General features: G+C 41.9%; 1 protein-coding gene across 10 annotated transcripts in view; it reads right to left on the reverse strand.

The window, feature by feature from the left end:
• Window positions 1–22,684, reverse strand: part of AKT3 (AKT serine/threonine kinase 3) — a 258,802-nt gene that overhangs the window by 26,873 nt on the left and 209,245 nt on the right. For all 10 annotated transcript variants that reach the window (XM_073338268.1, XM_073338267.1, XM_073338266.1 and 7 more), the window contains 2 exons: window positions 12,383–12,597; window positions 2,337–2,424 (listed from right to left, as the gene is read on the reverse strand). In XM_073338268.1, coding sequence (XP_073194369.1) covers window positions 2,337–2,424; window positions 12,383–12,597 — 303 coding nt within the window. The remainder of the gene's footprint in view (window positions 1–2,336; window positions 2,425–12,382; window positions 12,598–22,684) is intronic.

Genomic DNA, 22,684 nt, shown 5'->3' on the forward strand with positions numbered 1-22,684 from the left:
GGAGTCCAAGCAGGAATGGCGTCGACAATCATGCTGCAACCGACTGCAGTATCTCCTGCAAGACTAGGACCGTTGGCGATGTCCATCACATCCCCTCGATATTCGCTTCACGAAGATGAGCGGTGCCAGGAGTCATGGTCGGATGGCACCCATCCGGACAGTCTTGCAGGCATCAAGGGCAATCTACATGGACTGAGCCCTGAACAGTCGCTGGGCAGCGAGTGGTGTCAGGAACATTCCCTCGATCGAGACCAGTACCGGGCCGGTGGTGACTGCGGTGATCCCAGCGGCGGCTTGCCTCTGGAGCATGACATCGGCGGAGCTCCAACACAGGCATGGACATGATGCCTCTGGCTGCCTGGAGGGCTTTGGACGTAGATGGCACCTGGACATCCGGAGAGGCCTGCTCCAGCGCCAGCTCCATCAGGATGGCCCGGAGCCTAATGTCCCTTTCTTTTTCAGTCCAGAGCTTGAAAGACTTGCACCTTGCACCTTTCGCTGACATGGGTTTCTCCCAAGCAGCACAGACAATCTGCGTGTGGGTCGCTCCTTGACATGCCCCGGCCCGGGCTCAATGACTGACTAAACTAACTGAATTACCTAACCGACTACAGGTAATACTGAACAAACGAAGAGTTCTGGGAATGAGCTGCAGCAAAGCTGGAGCTGAGCAGTTCCGATGCACCTTCACTGGCGGCAAGAAGGAACTGAGGGTGGGGGGAGCGCAGCCCCCCTTATACTGCGACAGGCAGGTGCCGCTCCAGGGGTCGCGGGGGGGGGCACTCCCCCCTACAGGTACTGCTAGGGGAAAAACTTCCGGCACCGGTGCATGTGGCGAGCACGCACACATATTGTGGAGTACACATGAGCAATCACTCAAAGAAGAACTTGCAATCAGCTTTGAGGAAATATGAATTTGTAACATAAAAATGGTAAACAACAAACCAAAACTTGCCAAGCCAGCATAAAGTAGGGGGAAAAAGAGCTCTATGTTATAGTAACCCATGAAAAGAGACATAGCAAGATATAGCACAGTGTTAGTCTTAATATCTCACAGGTTCTTGTTCAGGTTTTCTTATTTGCCAGAGAAATACCACTCCAATCACAAATTCCAGTTTTCAAATTCTAACACACCAACAAGTGAAAAGTATGTCACAGCAGCACAAACATGTTCTGTCCCTGCATGTGGTTTTGATCCTCCCTTCATTTGAGCAAAAACAAATCAGAAAGACAACATAACTTATAAAAGATATGACTTATTTGGCAGGTAGATCAGTTGGCAGAGATGCCAGATGATCCTGTCAGAATACCAGGGACCTATAACAATACATAAGTTACCCCAAATACTACAAAAATGTCTATCTACACAGTCAGTTTATAAAACAGCTTAAATCAAACTCAATTTCACTTCCAGAGGGAAAATAAACTAACCACCTTCTTTCCAGAAATCATCTGAGAAATGTCCAGGATCACAGTAACAGGCATAGAATTATACACAGTGAGCCAAATTAACTCACTAGAGTAAACATGTGTGATGTCATTGACGTTAATCGAGTTGTACCAGTTACATCATGAGTGATTTTGGCTCAGTATTTTAATGCCACACTAGTTTTGTTAGACTCTCTTTTACAACCCATCTCAAAGAAAGGCTTCTGCTGGGTACAAAGACATCAGAAAATGCCTACTTGCCATCCATCCTTTTCAAGAAGGATTCAATATTTAAATGATGACAGTCTTTTTCGAATAAAAAACAGATATAATTTTTTAAAAGTTTCATAATTAAAATGGTCCAATTTTGAATACAGTTTCTGTTAACAACATAATGTGATCCTAAAAAAGGAAAAACAACAATACATAATATAACTACTGGCTCCAAATAAATATGTATCATTAAATAATACTTCTTTGCCGGTGTATGGAGTTGAAAGAAAATGAGACAAGTCAGAAACACAGTGTTCATACTTTCTCACACATCATCACTGACATTTTTTCTCCACCGCCTCTTCATTTTTTGGTTAAAGTTATTGGCTATTGGTTATTGGAGTGTGATGGGGAAGGGGGGGAACGGACGGACACACACAGGACTTGAACATTTAAACAATTAAAGGAAAATCTTAAGTGATTCTAGTTTATTTTTGGCATACTTTGTATTTAGACTATTTCCAAGTTAGTAGTAGTACATTAAAACTATAAACAAGTAAACTGGCTATTAGTATACTAGAATATCAAAAAGTAGCAAAGTAATTTATGTATAATTTTAGAAACTAGAAGTTCAGTAATCATTTCAATTGATTATCACGCAGAAACCAGACTATTCCATGCCATATGAGACCTACCTTTTTATCGTATACATCTTGCCAGTTTACTCCAACAAAGAAACTATGCCGCATAATTTCTTTTGCATCATCTGGGCCTCCACCAAGGCTAAGGAGAGAAAAAAAGATTACACATTATACAAATGTTGTTCCTAAAATGAGACTAATTTATCATAATTGTTGGGAGATTAGCAGTTTGGTCATGAATATTTAGATACAATTCTGTCCCTTTTCAGTAGGAAATGCTACATTCAGGTGACCACGACAATAGAGCTCATAATAAAGATATTTGACACAGTGCTCCATTTGACAGATAGGCTATTCGGTTATTCCCACTGAATTGTTCATTACTGTATATGTCAAGCTTCATCTACAAATCACCAACTCTATAACTGAGCTTACTTTAGTTTTAATGAAAGGCCAAGGAGTCTGACAGTATTGGAAAAAAATATATCACTATACAAATTTGCAGGGGAAGTGTGAGGCACCAAAATGAATCAACAACAATTCATGTATTATGTATGTATTTTTATACAGTGCCCATTGCTGTAGCATCAGGATTTTGTAACCATTAACTATTTACCATAAAATAGTCAGAATATGAGATAATTAAGCATAAATTAATACATTGTAGCTTGCTGAGGAGGTTATTTAAAGGCTGCTCTAAATATCCACACCACTCATTGTGGCCTGAAGCTTGCCAAACCCAGACTCTGGCAAACCATCAGGAGTGAGTTCCACGAGTAGAGCCCTCAAATAAGAATGCCTAGCCAATGGTCTAAAACAATGACACCATGGTGGCCAAACAGGGGACTTTGAATTATACAGCATACTAACTATAATTTCTTTTTGAGAAAATCACCTGTCAGTCAAAGAACAAGCATAATATGTTACGCTCTCTAAATTATGAGTACACAATATTGATATTATCCAGCAACATAGATACAGTAGAACATCAGAGTTACGAACACCTTGGGAATGGCGGTTGTTCGTAACTGAACAAAATGTTATGGTTCTTCTTTCAGAAGTTTTCAATTGAACATTGACTTAATGCAGCTTTGAAATTTTACTAAGCAGAAGAAAAATGCTGGTTTTAATCATCTTAATTTAAATGAAACAAGCACAGAAACAGTTTCCTTACCTTGCCAATCTTTGTTTTAAACTTTCCCCCTTGTTTTAGTAATTTACATTTAACACTGTACTGTACTTGCTTTTTTTATTTGTGTCTGCTGCTGCTGATTGCATACTTCTGGTTCCAAATGAGGTGTGTGGTTGACTGGTCAGTTCGCAACTCTGGTATTCACAACTGTCAAGTTCTACTGTAAATCATGCCAAAATGAGCTGGATCCATACAACCATTTTTAGTAGTGGTCTGTCTCTGTTTTATACTGACAGCACAGCAGACAAGTAGTTAGAATGTATAGTCAAGTGACTGATATACAGGTGTTAGATGGAAAACAAATGGTTATGTTTCTTTGAGAATTTGAAAATTCTGTCTCTGTATTACGCACAGGAAGAGACAGCAAGAAACATGAATTAGTGAAAAATTTCACAGTGAGGCATATAACCAACCGGTGCCTCTTATATCCACTAATACATGTATTCTTCAGCACAGAAAAGACACATTAAGGCAGTCCTGTCCCACACCCTAGTCCCTCAGATGAGATAAGAAAAGGTTCTTGAGACATATACTATAGAGCAGAGGTTCTCAAATAGTGGTCTGTGAGCTCCATTCAGGTGGTCTATGGATAGTTCCCTCTAAGGTGCACACCTGGGTGGCCGCACACGACAGAATGAAAGTCCACCCACCTAATTAATGGAGCCATGCAGTGAGAAGAGGGGGCAGGGGGAATTTGGGACATGCAGGGCTGTGGTGGCCAGGGAAAGAGATGACTTTCCCCAGCTCCATGGCTGCGGCTGCCGGGAGAGATGGCCCTCTTTCCCCGCCTCAGCTCTGTGGTGGGGGAGAGACCCCCCCTGCTTCCCAGCTCAGCTCTGTGGCTGACGCAGAAGGGGAGAGAGAGGGCACATCCATTGCATTAGAAACATAAAAGACTACTGATATTAAAATATGAGTTGTGTGTTTTTATCTGTAGAACAAAAAACGTTAATTATTAAGGTTTTTTTTAATATATAGTGCTTTTATCTAAAGTGCTTTACAATATTTAACTAACGGTACAAACAACATTTGGAAAGATCATTAAGTGGTCCGTCGAGACCCTCAGCAATTTTCAAGTGGTCCATGAAAAAAAAGGTTTGAGAATCACTGCTATAAAGTGCGCACTTTATATGCATCCAACAAGAGGACAATAGAGTTCAATTCTATCTTAGTGTTATAATGACATCTCAAACCAGACTAGTGGGGATTGAGAAATACATCTGGAAGTGTTCCAACACCATTTTCTCAATAACCCTCCCCAAAAAGAGACCTGTCAATAACTGGCAAGATTCTTTACATCAAGAGACTATGTAGAACAAAGGCTAAACCAGATTTTACGTAAAAATTTAAAAAAATTTTTTTTATTTTATCCAAACCTATTCAACTAAATAGCAATCAGTAAACCCAACTCATTGCCAAACCAATCTCGGTTCCATTAAGAGTTTTCAATTTAAAAAGGGCTGGGTGATTATCAGGTCCACTTCCTAGTGGACAAAAACCCCTTTATAAAAATGACACTGTTACTAGTCTTGTTTTGTTTGGATTCATTGAGGACTGAACTATTCTCTCATTCCCAGAAGTAGTCATTCTAAGTCTAAACTGAGGCACAAACAAAGACAAATTTAGGGCAAATCTATGAATCTGGACCCTCCACCTCAAGGGGACACAAAGATAGTGAAGTATTCACTCCACAGGTATGTCTACATTGCAGTAAAAAACCCATGGCTAGCCCAGATTAGATTATTTGAAATAACAAGGCTTGGGCTGTGAGGCTAAAAAACTGCAGTATAGAGGTTTGGGTTTTTACTGAAGGCAAACATCTGAGACCCTTCAAGGAGGGAGGGTCTCAAAGCCCAGACTCCAGCCCAAGCCGAATGTCTACACTGCAATTTTATAGTCCTACAGCCCAAGCCCAAGTCAGCTGACCCCGGCCAGCTGCGGCTCTGCCATGGGTCTTTTATCGTAGTGTAGTCATACCCCATGAGACCAGTGCCAATCAAGGTCCAGTGTCCTTGGACGACAGTTGAAGAGAAGCCTACACTTTCACTGCCTTTTTTTTTTTTTTTTAAATAGATAAATTCAGTTTTCAGCATGTCAGTAGTCTACCAACTTTCGTGAGGAAGGGAATGTTCCTTCCTTCCCCGCAGTATATTCTCTCTGCCTCCTTCCTCTGAAGTACTGGAGATGGCCACAGCTGGAGATTGGATAGAGGATGGAATGAGCCTATGCTCTGAGGTGGTTTTGAGAATTCTCTCTCCCAGGTACTTGGCTGCTGAGTTTTGCTTTCATGCTCAGGGTCTAACCGATTATCATATTCAGAGTTGGGAAGGAATTTCCTCTGGGTCAGATTGGCAGGGACCTTGGGAGCTTTTCGCCTACTTCTGCATGGGGCGCAAATCTCTTGCTAGGATTATACCACTTACACTGAGGGGCCTCAGGCATTAGTGCACCTCGGTCCCTCCAGCTCTTTACCTGTGGCACACAGTATTTTAGTTTCCTGAGGGCTGCAATACTTTGGTCTAATTCTGATTGTTGGGCTTGGTGTGGAGGTGGCTGAGTGGTGTTTAGTGGCCTGTTATATACCAGAGGTCAAACTGGATGATCTGGTGGTCCCTTTTGGCCTTGAACTCTTATAATTTTATAATAACTAAAGATAAGAAAATAATCAAGAATAAAAAGGACAAATGTCAAACCTTAGTAAGGAAGGTGGTATAAACAGGCAGTGTGTTTCATCAGACGGATTAGACAATAAAATAAAAAGCCCAGAGCAGTCTTTCAAACCATCTGTGTTTCTCTTTAAGGCTTATTATTTCAGTGTGCTCAAAGAGCAGTAATTCCCACAAACAAAACAGACTGGTCTTATATTGCCAGAAATTGAAACAGAAAAATCCAAGCCTGGGTCATCACCTTAGCCACTGGGGCATGGAGTCCTCCTTATTCCAACACATCATTCCCTTTTTGTTTCCCAAGCAATTATTCAGAGTTTCCTGCCTCTCTAGTAAGGAACCTGATTGGCCTGCAGTCACCAGCCTGGCCTCTCAATATCTTTCGAGATCATCTGTGCAAGGAGAAGCCAAGCTGCAGTTAACCCTCTCCCCGTGTGTCAGTGGCTACCATCCATACCCCAAACAAAGTTGGTTGGTAAATATTGCTCTATCATAAATACTACTATCTGCAAAGAAGAATTACAGGGAACTATTTTTTTCCAACTCTAAAAGTTAATATTTTTGAAAGATCACCATGCTTGGAGATTAAAAAGCATCATGTGTTGCTATACAAACAAATATTTATTTTAGTCCAAGAAGATATTCTCTATACTGAATTAAACACTACTTTAATTTACTGAATTAAATATTTATTTAAAAATAAGAGACAAAAATAAGGAGATATCCACCCAGCTACCATACAGCCTCACCCTGCAATCAATTCAAATTAAAGATATCTATGCATAACTGCTATATTTTCATTTTTTCACATCACCAACCACATAAAGGAATCACATTAAAACAACTGAAATCTAGGTATGTATACTTAACACACACAACCTGGAAACAGATTTTTTTTTTTTTTAAATATTGAGCACCTTAACCTGGATTAACTACTCCAGGCGGTAATGTTTCACAAATTTACAGAGAAAACACTAGGTTACCCTGCATGCTACTTGGAATTGAATATATTCTGCTACCGCCACATACATGTCTCAGATCAAACACACCTTACTATGACCTAGAGTTCATACCACCAAGAGATATAAAGCAGAGATATTTTCACATGTTCCCTCAGACATACTTATCTAAGGTGTCAATGATGAGAAAAGGTTTAAAAAAAAGTGTGGAGTGAAGAATTTTTCTTTTTAATCTCCACAGAAAATTCAAGGGTCTTTTTCAAATCTATAGCTTGCCCACATCAGCAACTGGAAGAATGCTTAAGCTATCAAAGTAGCCCTCCATTAACATTTCAGACATAGGCCTCATATAATTATGACTTTGGCTATTTATTTGGCTCTACTCTTTTTATTGTATTTGTATCTATTGTTTTCTTCTAAGTAGAACAAGGTCTCTCCAATTCCCTTCCATGACTGCAATAAGCTAAAACTGTCCCTACCACTTGGATAACATAATGGTAGTAGTATTTTGCCTGGGCCTTTAGTTTAAAAATTCCTTCTGGTTATTCTGCTGCTGTATCCTTTATAAATTTTTGCACACTAGCTGAAACTTCAGATTTGATTCTGTGTCTTCAATTTCTTTTGTTATTAAATTTAGAAAGGGGTGGGAGCAAATGAGTAAGAATTAATTTAATGTGTGTGTGATAATTTATCAGCAGATAATTGACAAATTAAAATGCAATCATCCTCCAATCCAAACTAGATTTTCTTTTGCTTTGGGCAAGGCTAACAATAGTGTAAACCTATCCACACAAGCCTTACGAGCTCAAAATGATAACCTCAAGTAGATCCCACACATGGCTATCCTGAGGCAAAATAAATACTTCTGAACTCTAACCTATTTTTTTCTAGGTCAGTCCATTACTCATTCATATGATCACCATTAACAATAAATTAAAGATATTTCCCTTTCCATTCTATTTTTACGCTGCTCAAGTATTAATATAGAGTCTTCCTTTGTGGCTTCTTTTAACTAAATATACTAACTACATTTCCAAACCTCTCCAAATAAGACATGTTCCCCAATCCCTTATCACTTGTTTTGTGTTTCTTTGGGGGTATCTACAATTTATCAAAGTTGTATCTTTTATATGTGCACATACATAAATAAAAAGCTCAAAACAGTATACACATGAGCACTACTTTATGGTGGGGCAGATTAATGTTTAAGAATTTTGCACTACCAAGTGCACCCATCTGTCTTGCACATAAGGGAAAAAAAAAATCTATCTTTATCCGAATTTGTGTTACCACAAGCGGTTCCTCTGAGCCCCCGCCCTTACTTGCTGCGCCCCTCCGCCCCAGCTCGCCTCCGCCTCCTCCCATGAGCACACCGCAGCTCCGCTTCTCCCCCTCCCAGGCTGTGGAGCTGTGGCGCACTTGTGGGAGGAGGCAGAGCGGAGGTGAGCTGGGGCGGGGGGGGGGGGGCACAGGAATCGCTCCTGGCCCCAGCTCACCTCCACTCTGCCTTTGCCTCCTCCCCTGAGCACGCTGCCGCTGCTCCGCTTCTCCTCCCATCCCACGCCCCTGCACCAAACAGCTGATTGATGTGGCAAGCCTGGAATGGAGGGAGAAAAGGAGCGGTGGCGCACTCATGGGAGGAGGCGGAGACGGAGGCAGAGTGGAGGTGAGCTGGGGCAGGGAGCGGTTCCTCTCCCTACCCAGATATAACGCGGTCCTCGGGAACCAAAAAATCTTATTGTCTTATAGGTGAGACCGTGTTATATCGGGGTAGAGGTGTAGTAACAGCTAATTAATACATATGTATACATTTATACATAATTTATTATTATACAAGTGAAGTTGGGATTATATTTTCCAATGTGCATTACCTTATGCTAATCAATGTTGAATTTCATGTGCTATTTTGTTCCCCAGTCACCCAGTTTTCTGAGATCCCTTTGTAACTGTTTGCAGTCAGCTTTGGACTTAACTATCTTGAATATGTTCATTCCCTTTTTCAGATCAATCATCCATGAATATGCTAACAATGCAGGTCCCAATACAGATCCTTGAGGGACCTTGCTGTTTACCTCTCCATTCCGAAAACTGATAATTTATTCCTACCCTCTGTTTCCTTTAGTTTAACCAGTTAGGATCCATGAGAGGATCTTTCCTGTTATCCCATGATTTGTTTCCTTAAGAGCCTTTTGTGACAGATCTTGTCAAAGGCTTTCTGAAAAATCCAAATACACTATATTGTATATTGTAGTAAAGGATCACCTTTATCCACATGACTGTTGACCCCCTTCAACAAATTCTAACAGACTGGTTAATAATTGCCAGGATCACCACTGGAACCCTCTTTAAAAATTGGTATTACATTAGTTCCAGTTATTGGATAGACAGGCTTGTTTCAGCAATAGGTTACATACTACAGTTAGTAACAGTTAGTTGTAGTTAGTAGTTCTGCAATTTAGTATTTGAGTTCCTTCAGCACTCTTGGGTGAATACCATCTGGTCCTGGTGACTTATTACGGTTTAATTTCTCAATTTGTTCCAAAACCTCTTCTTGTTGACACATCAATGTGGGACAGTACTTCAGATTTGTCTCCCAAAAAGAATAGCACTGATGTGGATAGTTCCCCCACATTCTTTGCAGTGAACACCGATGCAAAGAATTCATTTAGCTTCTCTGCAATGGCCTTGTCTTCTTTGAGTGCTCCTTTAGCACCTTTGTCACCTAGTGGCACCACTGACTGCTTGTCAGACTTCATGCTTCTGATGTACTTTAAAAAACTCTTACCGTTAATTTGTGCATCTTTAGCAAGCTGCTCCTCAAATTCTTTCTTGGCCTATGATGTTAATACTTTTATACTTAACTTGCCAGAGTTTGTACTCCTTTCAATTATCCTCACTAAGTTTTGACTTCCAAATTTAGAAGGAACCCTTTTTGCCTCTAATGGGCACCATTACTCTACTGTTTAGCCATGGTGGCATTCTTTTGGTCCTCTTATTGTCTTTTTTGATTTGGGGTATACACTTTGTCTTAGTCTCTATTACGGTGTTTTAAACACTCCCCATGCTGTTTATAGGAATTTAACCTTTATGACAGCTCCTTTTAATTTCCATCTAACAAGTCCTCATTTTTGTGTAGTTCCCCTTTTAAAGTTAAATGTTACCATGGTGGTTTTTTTGGTATTTTCACTGCTACAAGGATGATAAATTTAATTACATTATGGGAACTACTACCTACAGGTTCAGCTATAGTTACCTCTTGAACCTGGGCTCCACTTAGGACTAAATCAAGTATTGCCTCTCCCCTCATGGGTTCCAGGACTAGCTGCTCCAAAAAGCAGTCATTTGTAGTGTCTAGAAATTTTCTCTCTGCATCATGCAAAGGGACTGGGTAGTCAATAAGAGGATAGTTGAAATCACCCATTATTACCGCACTTTCTGCTTTTGTAGCCTCTCTGACCTCTCTTAGCATTTCAAAATCGTCACCACTGTGGTCACTAGTGTATTTCCTATTGCTATACTCAATATTCAAGAATGGGATTTCTATCCATAGAGCTTTTCTATGGTACACATTGTTTCATTTAAGATTTTTACCTTATTTGACTCTATTTGCTTTCTTTCACATATAGTACCACTCCCCCGACCAGCGTGATCTACTCTGTTCACTCCTATATATTTTAGGCCCTGGTATTTCTGTGCCCCATTGATTATTCTCATTCACCAAATTTCCATGATGCTGTTGTATCAAAGCCTCATTTAATGCCGGGCACTCTAGTTCATCCGTCTAAGTATTTAGACTTCTAACATACATATAAGCACTTGTACATTTAGTCAATATTCAGTTGCTTGCCATCATGTGTTATTTTTAAACGGGACTCTGTTTCATTTGACTGTTCCTCACTAGCTCCTACCTGTACTTTACCAACTCCTTTACTATTCTCTTTACTAGGCTATAGCGTTCCCCCTTTAAAAATTCAACCCTAAGGGATCTCTCTGCCCAAATCATGTGCTCCTTCACACCTGCCAGCCCTTAGTTTAAAAAATCCTCTATAATCCTTTTTAATTTTACATGCCAGCAGCGATTTCCATTTTGATTTAAGTGGAGCCCATCCCTCCTTTAAAACCTACTCCTTCCCCAGAAGGTTCCCCAGTTCCTAATACACTTAAATCCCTCCTCCCCACACCGTTGTTTTATCCATGCACTGAGATCATGCAGTTCAGCCTGTCCTACTGGCCCTGCATGTGGAACTGGAAGAACTGCAGAGAATGCTGCCACGGATGTCCTGAACTTTAATCTCTTACCTAGCAGCCTAAATTGAGCCTCAAGGACCTCTCTCCTACTTTTCACTGTGTCATTAGTACCTACATGTACCACAAGCACTGGCTCCACCCCAGCACCACCTGTATGTTTACCTAGATGTCTTGTGAAATCAGTTACCTTCACACCCAGCAGACAATTCACCATGCAGTTCTCCCACTCATTACATACCCAACTACCTATATTTCTAATAATTGAAACCCTCACTACTATTGCCTGTCTATTCCCAGTAATTGGAGTCTCTGCCCCCGGAGGAATATCCTCAGTGTGAGAGGATATCATGACATGCTCTCAAAGGTGGGTCCCAACAATGGGATTGTTTCCCTCTGCTCAAGTTTGATGCTCTCCTGCCCCAAGATTTTTGTCCTCATTAACAGAACAGGGATGGTCAGACAGGAGGAGAGACCGCTCTACTACATCCCTAAAAGTCTCCTCTATGCACCTCTCTGTCTCCTTTCACTCCTCCAGTTCAGCCACTCTGGCCTCAGGAGCCCGTACTCTGTTCCTGAGGGCCATGAGTTGCTTGCACCACACATGCACATATGCCACCTGCCTATGAGGCAAGTTATCATACACGTTGCACTCAGTGCAATAAACTGGGTAGCCTGCACCCTGCTACTTGTCTTCTTGCCTGCATTTTTACCCTGGGGACTTTTTTATTTAGACTAAATTTATGGTATGTTTGTAAAGTGTACTGGCTTTTCTTTATTCGGTCAGTTGCTTTTCTAGGAGAATGGGTGACTATTTAATTGTTAAATCCTTGGGACTCTTCCCCCTGTAGCCAAACTCTCCCTATCACGGCAGCTCACTCAGTGGTTATGCATTCTCTCTCTCTCTATACTTCCCACCCCCCACGACCTGCCCAGGATAGCATTAGCCTAGACAATTTTGTCTTATTCATTACGTTAATTTCATTTTTCTAATTTAATGAAGTTAAGATTTATATCTCAGAGTTCTTTTACACTCACCGTTTATTTGGATCTTTTATCAAGAGACCCGAAAGTAATGACTTCGCATCTGACGAGAGAGTTCGAGGGAATTTTATGTCCTCCATTAGTATTAGTTCAAACAGTTTCTCATGATCCTGGTTGTAGAATGGTAATCTCCCACACATCATTTCATACATGACAACTCCCAGGCCCCACCAGTCCACTGCACGACCATAGTCATTGTCTTCTAATACCTAAAATACAAATAAAAAAAAACCAAGCATAAATCATATGGAGTTTCAAACCGATCTTTTCAATCCATTTAGATTGAAGGTTTTCATGTATTAACATATCTTTCAACCTTGCCATGCTGTAATATGGGGCAGAGATTCCCAAAACATTGGACACAGAGGCACTGACCCTACAAAGTTTATTGCTTATTACAAAATTGAGCCCAGCCAGTCCTGGTTGAAATTCTATTCATGCTAAATGGTGCTGTGGCTGCACAATTGTTATTTATATAAATGTCTGAGACAAACAGAACAGAGAAGGTTGTTATCAATGTGACCAGTGCATTTTTCCTTCCCCTGTTCTCCCCCATTCCTTCCCCATTATCCTATCACAGGGCCCTCCATTTCAGGAGAGGAAGGGAAGCTTGATCTACTGGCCATCAACCACCGGCGCTGTCTTTAGATCCTCTCTGACTCCTGTCCTAGGGGTTTTCTCTCTCCTCCTCCCCAACTACGTCCTCTCCTCACTTGGGCTCTCCAACTGCAGCAGGAGAGTCTAAGACTAACATTTTAATACTCAAAGTATGCATAGCTTCCTAGCAGGCTGTTTATATGCTGGACCCCCAGCTACACTTCCCTTCACAGTCCAAAGCACAGAATACCAGAACTGATTCTGGTGCATTGAAATACGCTTGTCTCCACTGTTTATGGCTCTAGAGGACTTCTTATGCCACAACCCCTCACCCCAATATCCCCCAAGAGAATGGAGATAAGCAACCTAGACAAGCTGATTTTAATACACTTTCATAATGAAATGGAGAAACGTATCACAGTGGAACATGGCCATAAAGAAGCCCTAAAAGCAATGCAGTTGAGAGGTACAATGTGTATATACATATATACAGGCATCCTGAAAAGTGCTGATTTGTTCAAATTCCTTTAATTACTCATCTAAGAGCCTTAAAAACTGTGTGACAATTAGAAGTTAATAATATGAATTCCTTCATATGAAATACACTAATTTTAAGTGCACAGGGCACAAATATTTACTCAGGACAGATACAGTTAAGAGGCAAAATACATAATGCAACTTTATTTTGTAAAGCATCTTTTAAATAAACAATAACCCAAAACTTTTTAAGAGTTCAATATAATGAATTATAGACCTGAATAATACACTATAGAGATAATTTAAGAGACACAGGTAAAGGATATAAGAGGTTTTCCTTTGTGACTTGATAACAAAGATGCAGAGATAGCGGAAGGCTGTTCAAGACAAAAGCAGCTGCTAAGGAGAAGGATTTCACAACGACAAAACTGTATTGAGTAGCCAAAGGAGTGGTCAGATAAGTGAAGTGAACTGGAATGGAAGTAGAGAGACACAAGGCCCAGGAGGTCAGTTACAGTCAATGCAGAGATACAGGGGGAAAAAGGTTTATTTAAAAAAAGAGAAAGCCAAATTTATCTGGGACCTTGGAATGAACAAGGATCCAGTATAACTGTTTGGGCATGGGGATGCAATTCTTTGTACTTGTGACAAAGCAGCCAGCAGCATCTGCACATGCTGGGGTCTGAAGGCCTAAGCCAGGGGTGGCCAACCTGTGCCTCCGGAGCCACATGCAGCTCTTCAGAAGTTAATATGCGGCACCTTGTATAGGCACCGACTCCAGGGCTGGAGCTCCAGGCGCCAACTTTCCAATGTGCCAGGGGGTGCTCACTGCTCAACCCCTGGCTCTGCCACAGGCCCTGCCCCGACTCCACCCCTTCCCATACCCTCCCCTGAGCCTGCCGTGCCCTCGCTCCTCCCTCTCCCCCCCAGAACCTCCTACATGCCACAAAACAGCTGATCAGGAGGTGTGGGGTGGGGAGGTAGAGAGGGAGAGGCGCTGATCTGCGGGGCTGCCGGTGGGTGGGAGGCGCTGGAAGCGGGGCTGACGAGGGCCTGCTGACGTATTACTGTTGCTCTTTGGCAATGTACATTGATAAATTCTGGCTCCTTCTCAGGCTCAGATTGGCCACCCCTGGCCTAAGCCTTTTGGGAGAGGACCGAAAATGGAATTGCAATAGCCAAGGTGAGAGGTGATGAAGACAAACAGAAATGGCTGGATTATATCAGTACTACTTTAGAAGACCTTTATGTAGTTGCTCTATTGTTGAATGCTGAAATTGAAAGGGAGTAAATCTGAAACAAATAAATGGAGAAAAGACTGTTACCTACCTTTCGTAACTGTTGTTCTTCGAGATGTGTCGCTCATGTCCATTCTAATAGCTGTGTGCACGCGCTGTGTGCACGATTGTCGCAAGTTTTTCCCCGAGCGGTGCCTTTGTGGCGGTGTATATAGGTCCCTGCCAACCCGCCATTTACGCAGTTCCTCCTTGCAGCATCCAGCACGTTCCTGCAGCATGAGCCACTTCCACAGCTCCCATTGGCCGGAAATGGCGAATCGTGGCCACTGGGAGCTGTGGGCAACTGTGCAAATGTAAACAAACTGTCTAGCGACACGGGCCGCAGGTTGCCCAACACTGACTTAGACACATTCAGAATGAGCCCCAGGCTGCTGAAAATAGTTCGTAGAGTGAACCGATAGTGCAGGCCACTGACTATGGATCTCAGGAATCTCCTGTGTGACAGAATAATTGATATATGAAAGTACGCGTCCTTCAAGTCGAGGGCGGCGTACCAGTCCCCCAGATCCAGGGAAGGAATGATGGTGGCCAGAGGGACCATAAGAAACTTCAGCTTTCTTATGAACATGTTGAAGTTTCACAGATCCAGGATAGGCCTGAGTCCACCCTTGTCCGTCGGGATGAGGAAATATTGGGAGCAGAGCCCCTTACCCCTGAACTCCTGAGGAACCTCCTCTATTGCTCCCAGCACGAGGAGCGATTGCACCTCCTGTAGCAAAAGTTGCTCATGAGAGGGCTCCCTGAAGAGGGACGGGGAAGGCTGGTGGGAGGGCACAGAATTGGATAGAATATCCCACCCATACTGTGCTCAGGACCCAGCAATCTGAAGTAATCTGGGCCCAGGCATGGCAGAAGTGGGACAGACTATTCACAAAGGGAGGGCAAAAATCCAGGATTTGGGCCAGCGCTCCATCCCTGGGCACACCTTCAAAAATTCAGCTTAGAGCCAGGGGGCTGCTTGGAGGAGCCAACACGGGCCGGAGGACTGTGGGGGATGCCTCCTGTTGTTTCTGCCCCTCCTTCGATTATAGTCCTGCCTGGGGGGACCTGGATAGAATTGTGAGAGGAGATGAGGCTTGAAGGGTTTTTTTTGGGGTGCTTGTGTGTGAATTCCCAGAAACTTGAGGGTTGCTCGCAAGTCCTTGAGCCTGTGCAGTCTCGAGTCCATCTTGTCAGTGAACAGCCCCTCACAGTCAAATGAGAGGTCCTGTACGGTGTTCTGGATCTCCGCCGGGAGTCCCGAGATCTGTAACCATGAGCTACGCCTCATTGTGATGCCCATAGCCATGGTTAGCACTGCCGAGTTGGCGGAGTCAGAGCAGCCTGGAGGGAGGTTCTAGCCACCATCCTGCCCTCTTCCAGGACTGCAGCAAATTCCTGTCGGGATTCTGACAGAAGCACCTCCTGAAATTTAGAGAGAGCATTCCACGAGTTGTACACATAGCAGCTAAGTACCAACTGCTGGTTGGAAATTCGAAGCTGGAACCCCCCAGTCGAGTACACTTTTCATCCAGAGGTCCAGCTTCTTAGCATCTTTATTCTTAGGGGCGGGCCTCGGCTGCCCCTGCCGCTCCTTGTGGTTTGATGTGTCGACCACCAAGGTCCCGGGTGAGGGGGTGGGTGAAGAAGTCCTCATACCCCTTCTGAGGGACAAAGTAATGCGGCTCTACTCCCCTAGCCATTGGTGATCTTGACTGGTATCAGCTCTGCCAGGACACATACAACTCTGCCTCTGACTCCGATGAGTAATCCAAGCCCGACCAAGGAGGAGCATATCCTGACAGTGCCGAAGAGCGGTACCGTGGCAATGGGGAAAGGTGCCGCATCATGGTGTGCTTGCCCCAGTGCTGGATAGGAGGTGCTGCCATCAGTGCCAATGCCAATGCCAGAAGAGGTGCAGCAGCCAGTTCTTGCACCACTTGCACCTGAGCCAGTGCACAGGAATAGGAGGCCAGGGACAGTGCCATCACGGCAATTAAGTCCTGTACAGTCTCAAAAATGTCTGGTGTGGAGGGGTAGTCCAGGTCCTCCTCCAACACTTCCCAGACTGGAGAGTACCGCTAGGGTAAAAACTTCCGATGATCATGCACATGGCATGTGCATACACCTATTCGAATGGACATGAGCAATCACTCAAAGAAGAATACTATTTCACACAAACACAGTTAGCTTGTGGAACTCATTGCCACAAACGATCACTGAGGCCAAAGGCTTAACAGAATTCAAAAAAGAAGAGGATGTATATGGATAATGAGAATATCCAGAGGTACACTAGACAGGATTTTTTAAAAAGGAAAAAAAAAAATCCGAAGTGAAATAAACCCTCATGCTTTAGGGCACAAGGCAACCTTTAACCTTTGAAAATTAGGGAAAGTTTCTTCCTGTGACCAGGTTATTCCAGAACTCTGTCAACTAACGGAGCTTCTTGCACCTTCCTCTAAAGCATTTGATACTGGCCATGGTAAGAGACAGAACACAGACCAGGTGAACCACTGATCTGGGTCAGTATTGCAATTCCAATGGCCTCATGTCAATGTATATATTCAAATATGTAGTCTTCACTATCATTAAAGATTAGGAGTACTATGATGAAAATGTATATTACTAAGGTCATGTATAGAACTAAGATCAAGAATAGTAAGTTTTAACAAATTAACTCATGCTATACATAATTTTATACATTTATAAATAAATTATATTTATTTATGCCAAAACACAGAGACTCAGATATTTTTTATTATATCAGAATTTGATACTTTCAAGGAAAGGGTGAGATTTTGGAGAGTGTAAAATTAAACTAATTTCCTGTATACATACATGTGACCAAATGAACTAAAATTACTTTTGCTTTTTAAGATTAAATATTGTATGAGTAGGAGAGTGTTCCAAGCGATTTGCTGAAAAACTGAATATCAATTTGTGATGTTTAGAATATTTTAATCACCATTTTCTCTAACTTAGAGGAAAGGCAAATTTTTCACATATGCGGTCATTTCTACTGTTTGCTGTCATTACAAGAAAAAGGCTAACTAAATAAAACGGTGACACAATGGTACATATACTACACATAAGATGAGGTGTGGACTGCATGTATGAGTTAGAAAATGGCAATGGAGGAAAAAAACCTTTCATTTTCTGAACACGGCATTATCACATGGCCAATAGCTGGAGTGTATTGTATGTGGGGTTTTACCTAATAATAATAAAAAGTATGAGCAACCTTTTGCTGCATTCCCACAACAGCAACAAAACAGTGGTACAAAGAAAGAGCCAAATGTGATTTTTAACTTCTTTTTACATAAAATAATAAATAAGCATAAAAACTGGATTAACTGCCTCACGAACCCGCATATCACCAGCCGGGTTCTCATCCCCAGCTGGCAAAACTGGCAACCCTTTATTTTTGTTTAAATACCTGGTTTACAGCCAACCAGAGAAGCAAGTACATTCAAAGGTTTTAGTTTAGGAAAAAGAGCAATAAAAAAATAATGTTAAATTATGGAAAATGTGTGTCAGTTTATTATAATATAAATTTAATACCGTGTATAATGAAGTCATAGTAAACGCATGAAATTATTTTTTTCTTTACATCAGAAATATTATGTGCAAAATTCTATCTTAAGAAATTTTCAGAATTTACAGGATGTGGAAAGTTAATGGCACTGGTTAGTGCTCAGTACCTCTTAGGATCAAATCTATATTAAGTGTATATGTACAAGAGTGAGTGTCTGTGTGTGTATGTATTTTCTCATAGTGCTACAGTATCTTTTTCAACCAATTCTGAAAACTTTTAAAAAATGGAATGTATCTTGAGGTCAGGAATGCTCCACCTCAATAGGTTACACACACCTTTTAGAGTAAAGCTTAAAGGAGCATGATAAAAAGTTAAGTAGTTTACAAATGTCAAAAGAACAGTATTTTAAGGTTGTTCATGAGTACAGCACAGAACTGCAAAGAAACTGGAAGAAAATACAGAAATGTTGACTATACGGCTGCATTTTCTTGAATTAGGGGTGCGTATTTAAATCACATGCTTGGCGCCCCCCTCCCCCAAAGTGTACACCACTCAAGCTAAACAAATCATTCAAGTACACTTTTGTCTTTTCCTCATTTTCCCCCATGACTCTTTTATACAAGGTTGCAAAAGTTCTAATATCACCCCTCCTGTTCAAAGGGCATAAGAGCCTTCTAGAAGATCAGTAAAGAGGTGTGAGCTACAGTGTGTGTGATTTCAGTGTGCAGATGACAGCCAGCTCTACTTCATCATATCAAGTCATTGCAGCTGGCTTACTTACCTAGTGTTTGATGGAGACTGGGATGTGGGTAAAAGCAAGCTGACTGAGGCTCAACTTGGATAAAACTGTGGACTGGGGAAAGACTCAAGAAATGAGATATTATGGGCTCCCTTAAATGAGGGAGCATGCCGGCCATTTGTTACCACGGGTCACAACTTAAAGATTATGTTGGGTTGCTTACCTACTCCTGTACGTCTAGATAGCAGGATAAGCCATTTGAATTTGACTAGAAGATTATCAGGCTGATTCTCGTTAAGGCCTTAAAGTGGCCATAAATTAAATTTACAATTAAATTGTGATGATTATTAAACTTTAACAGACACTGGAATGACTCTAAAATATACAGTCTTATTTGTATCGAACACAGGGCATAGTATGGGTTGGAAAAGTGCTTTAACAAGGACCTGCACAGATACTGCTAAGGTGTACTATAGTGGACCAGGTTCCCAACCAGTAAGGAAGCGGTTAAAGAGCTACTCTGGGCACAATCAGCACCAAACTTCTGCTTCTGTGAGGACTGTCAAACCTGGAGAGGGGCAGCTCCTTATATGGTAGGATCCAAGCCCAGTGCGGGGTGGCACTCAGAGGGAAGCGGAGCTTGAACTCCTGGGCCCCACAAAGCAGGGCTGCTTACCAGAATAGCTCCTGAAGAACCTCTGCTGCCTGGATCCTCTGAAGAGATAAAGGGGAGCATCTTTACTTCTGGAGGGGGAAGGGAGCATTATTTGTTTGGTTTTTTTAGAGCTTAGGGTGCACAGCCCAGACTCCCCCTAGATACACAGGAATTTAGGAACCCAATCACCCCCCTCAGAGACCACTTATCTTCAGTCTTGTGAGGAACAGCAGGATTAGCCCAGATTGTTTTGTGGGCTGTAGGATTATTTTATTTGCCTTTTTCGTTTAGAACTGCTGTTATACCCAGAAGGGCTTCATAAGACATATAGCTGAAGAATTGCACCTGGCACTCCAAATCAGGGCTACAGTGATGCCAGAAAAAGATGTCTGGAATGAGAGAGGCACCCATCCCCACAGCAAGTGAATGCCCTACAGGTATATCCTACGACAAAATATTTGCCTCAAGAATATGCAGTTACTTAAGTGCTCTTACAGATGTTTTATGGGCACTGGACAATATTGTAATGTCAAACAGGGTTAAGCTGTTGATTTGCATAAGAACTTCAATTTTCACTATGCTTAAAAGGCTAGCAAACCTAATTATGTTATTATATAGATATAGCAAAATACCAGTACCAGCTAACAAAATTTATTTAAAATAGGTAGGCAGCTGTATTTCAGATCTGACTCAGATATCTGATACATAAAATGATTTTTAAAGCAAAAGTTCAAGAAAAAATAATTGCCCCATATTTATACTTTTATCAATTTAGACATTAAACACAATCCACACCCGAGGCCGTCAATCTCTAGAAAACCACTCTCACCTTTTCTCTATCCAGCTGCAATGGTGAGTCAATCAAATGTATTTAATGGTTTTAGTGAGTTCACCATCTGCTAACTGAACAGGGTTTTAAGGCAAATGCTATCAGCCATTTATAGGCGTGACTATGTGATGGGATACTGCTTACATAAGTGGGGTACAGTTTTCCAAAAACCCTTGCTACTGCCCTGGCATGGAAATAATGAACCAAACAAGGATCTGCAGGTGCCCTTCACAGAAAGGAGCATGTATCCGCACACAACTAGTAAGCACTGATTAGTATAGTGCTGTTGCTACTGCTTCTTGAGAGATTCAAGCCCCTAGTGGCTTCTCAAAGTCTTCTTCCTGATTAGAGGAGACTAGCTCATGCACTCCATAGTTTGTTTACCATACGGTACCAAAAAGCAATCTGATGATTTTAACTTTTATTTTTTAACTCTACTAATCTAAGACAAACACTCCTGTGACCATGAGAATGAAAGACTCCACATCCCATTGTCAGTCTCTTACAAACTGTTGTTCATAAGATTTATTTTTTAAAGGCAATAGAAATCACTTTCACACGGTTGTGTGCATTAATCATTAATGTCATAAAAGACGACTTCTTGGGGTACTGAACACACTTGACATTCAGTTTACTCACAGTCTCTCTCAACACTTTAGAGATATTCATTATAAGACAATGCAGACCCTGACATATCTTATCGCTCAATCAATTCTGACAGAACAGATGGGAAAAGATTAAAACAAGTAAAACTGTCTGCACACCTATGTTGTGAAAGAAAACTGAGAACTTGGATACACCAATTTACAGTTAATTCAGGGGGGGGAAACTGTTTTCAATTAACCTTACCGTTCAGGTGAATAGTATGCACCTAATAATTTCTACTAACACTTCACACATTCTTATCACTTCAGTTGTTGGTCTGTTAGAAAATATTCACCACCCATATATTTTTCAATAGAAGTTAAAAATATATTTGTTATAACTTTGTATGAATTGTGGCAACTGTTGCAGCAACAAGAAAGTATATAATTTAAAGCTCTGATCAACAGTGGTGATAGATATTTTACAAAACAGTCTCAGACACCTATCACTTAAATAAAGTAAGAAAATCGCACATACACAAGGTTGCGGTGGTGTCTGTAAGAACCTGCAGAGCTAGAACCTGGGACCCTGGGGGTTCTGGGCCACTAACATCTCTGCATCACCACAGGAGGACCCTGTGAGGCTGGGCTCAGCAGGAAGTACTGCCCAGCAGGACCTGAGTGGTAGCCCCTCATAGCCCACTGATTGGCTGGTACTAGGACTTAAACCAGGAAGCCATGAAGGGAGCTGCCTTAGCAACAACACAAACTGCCTGCCCATCTCTGCTTGCAATAGACCCAAGATTCTGGCTTCTGACCCTGGTTTGTCCTCGACTTCGTTATTCGATTGTCTGTAACCTGGAGCCTGACCTCAATCTCTTGGTAATCTGACCCTGCCTGATGCCTGTCTCTCAGTCTGCCTTCTGGCCTGTTTCAGACTCTGACCTCCCAATATCCTGTCCCTGCCTGCCCTCAGATGACTGATTCTCAGTCTGCTCACTGGCCTGTCTCAGACTCTGACCTCCTCGTGGTATCTGACTCAGTCTGAATCCCAACTCCTGCTCAGACCAGTAGGTCTGACCGCCCACATGCTGGTTGTGACAGTGTCAATCAAATTATGAGTTCTGTGAGTTTAACTGTACCCAAAGAATGATAAATCTCCCAACTTCGTAGTTTGAAAAAACTGAACATTTGGCCTGAGGAGTTGATAGAGACTTACCCATCTCCCAGTTTGGCAAGAACACTGGAGATGTAGGATCTCAGTAGGAGAGGAGCCATTTTTCCCCATCTAGCCAGTTTTCTCAGGCATTTCCCCTCATTTTAAGATTAGCATACACTGCCGCATGATTTGGCAGTCCTGTACAGGAGTTTTTCCTATTCACTTTTAGGAGTAAAGTTCCCCTTTTCTCCCTCCTTCTCTTTACGATATCTTAAAATACTTAATAGACAGAATAAACTGGCTGCTGTAACAGCAAACTTTTCATTTTTCATCCATCAAAAGACAGATCTTTTTCAACTACTGTCAAACTAAGAACTTACTGTGCTCTTACGTGAGTTTAAAAAACCCTGTCAGAGCAAAAAACAATGAGATACCAACTTAAAC

Source organism: Lepidochelys kempii, chromosome 3, assembly GCF_965140265.1.
Source record: "Lepidochelys kempii isolate rLepKem1 chromosome 3, rLepKem1.hap2, whole genome shotgun sequence".
Classification (NCBI taxonomy): Eukaryota; Metazoa; Chordata; order Testudines; family Cheloniidae; genus Lepidochelys; species Lepidochelys kempii.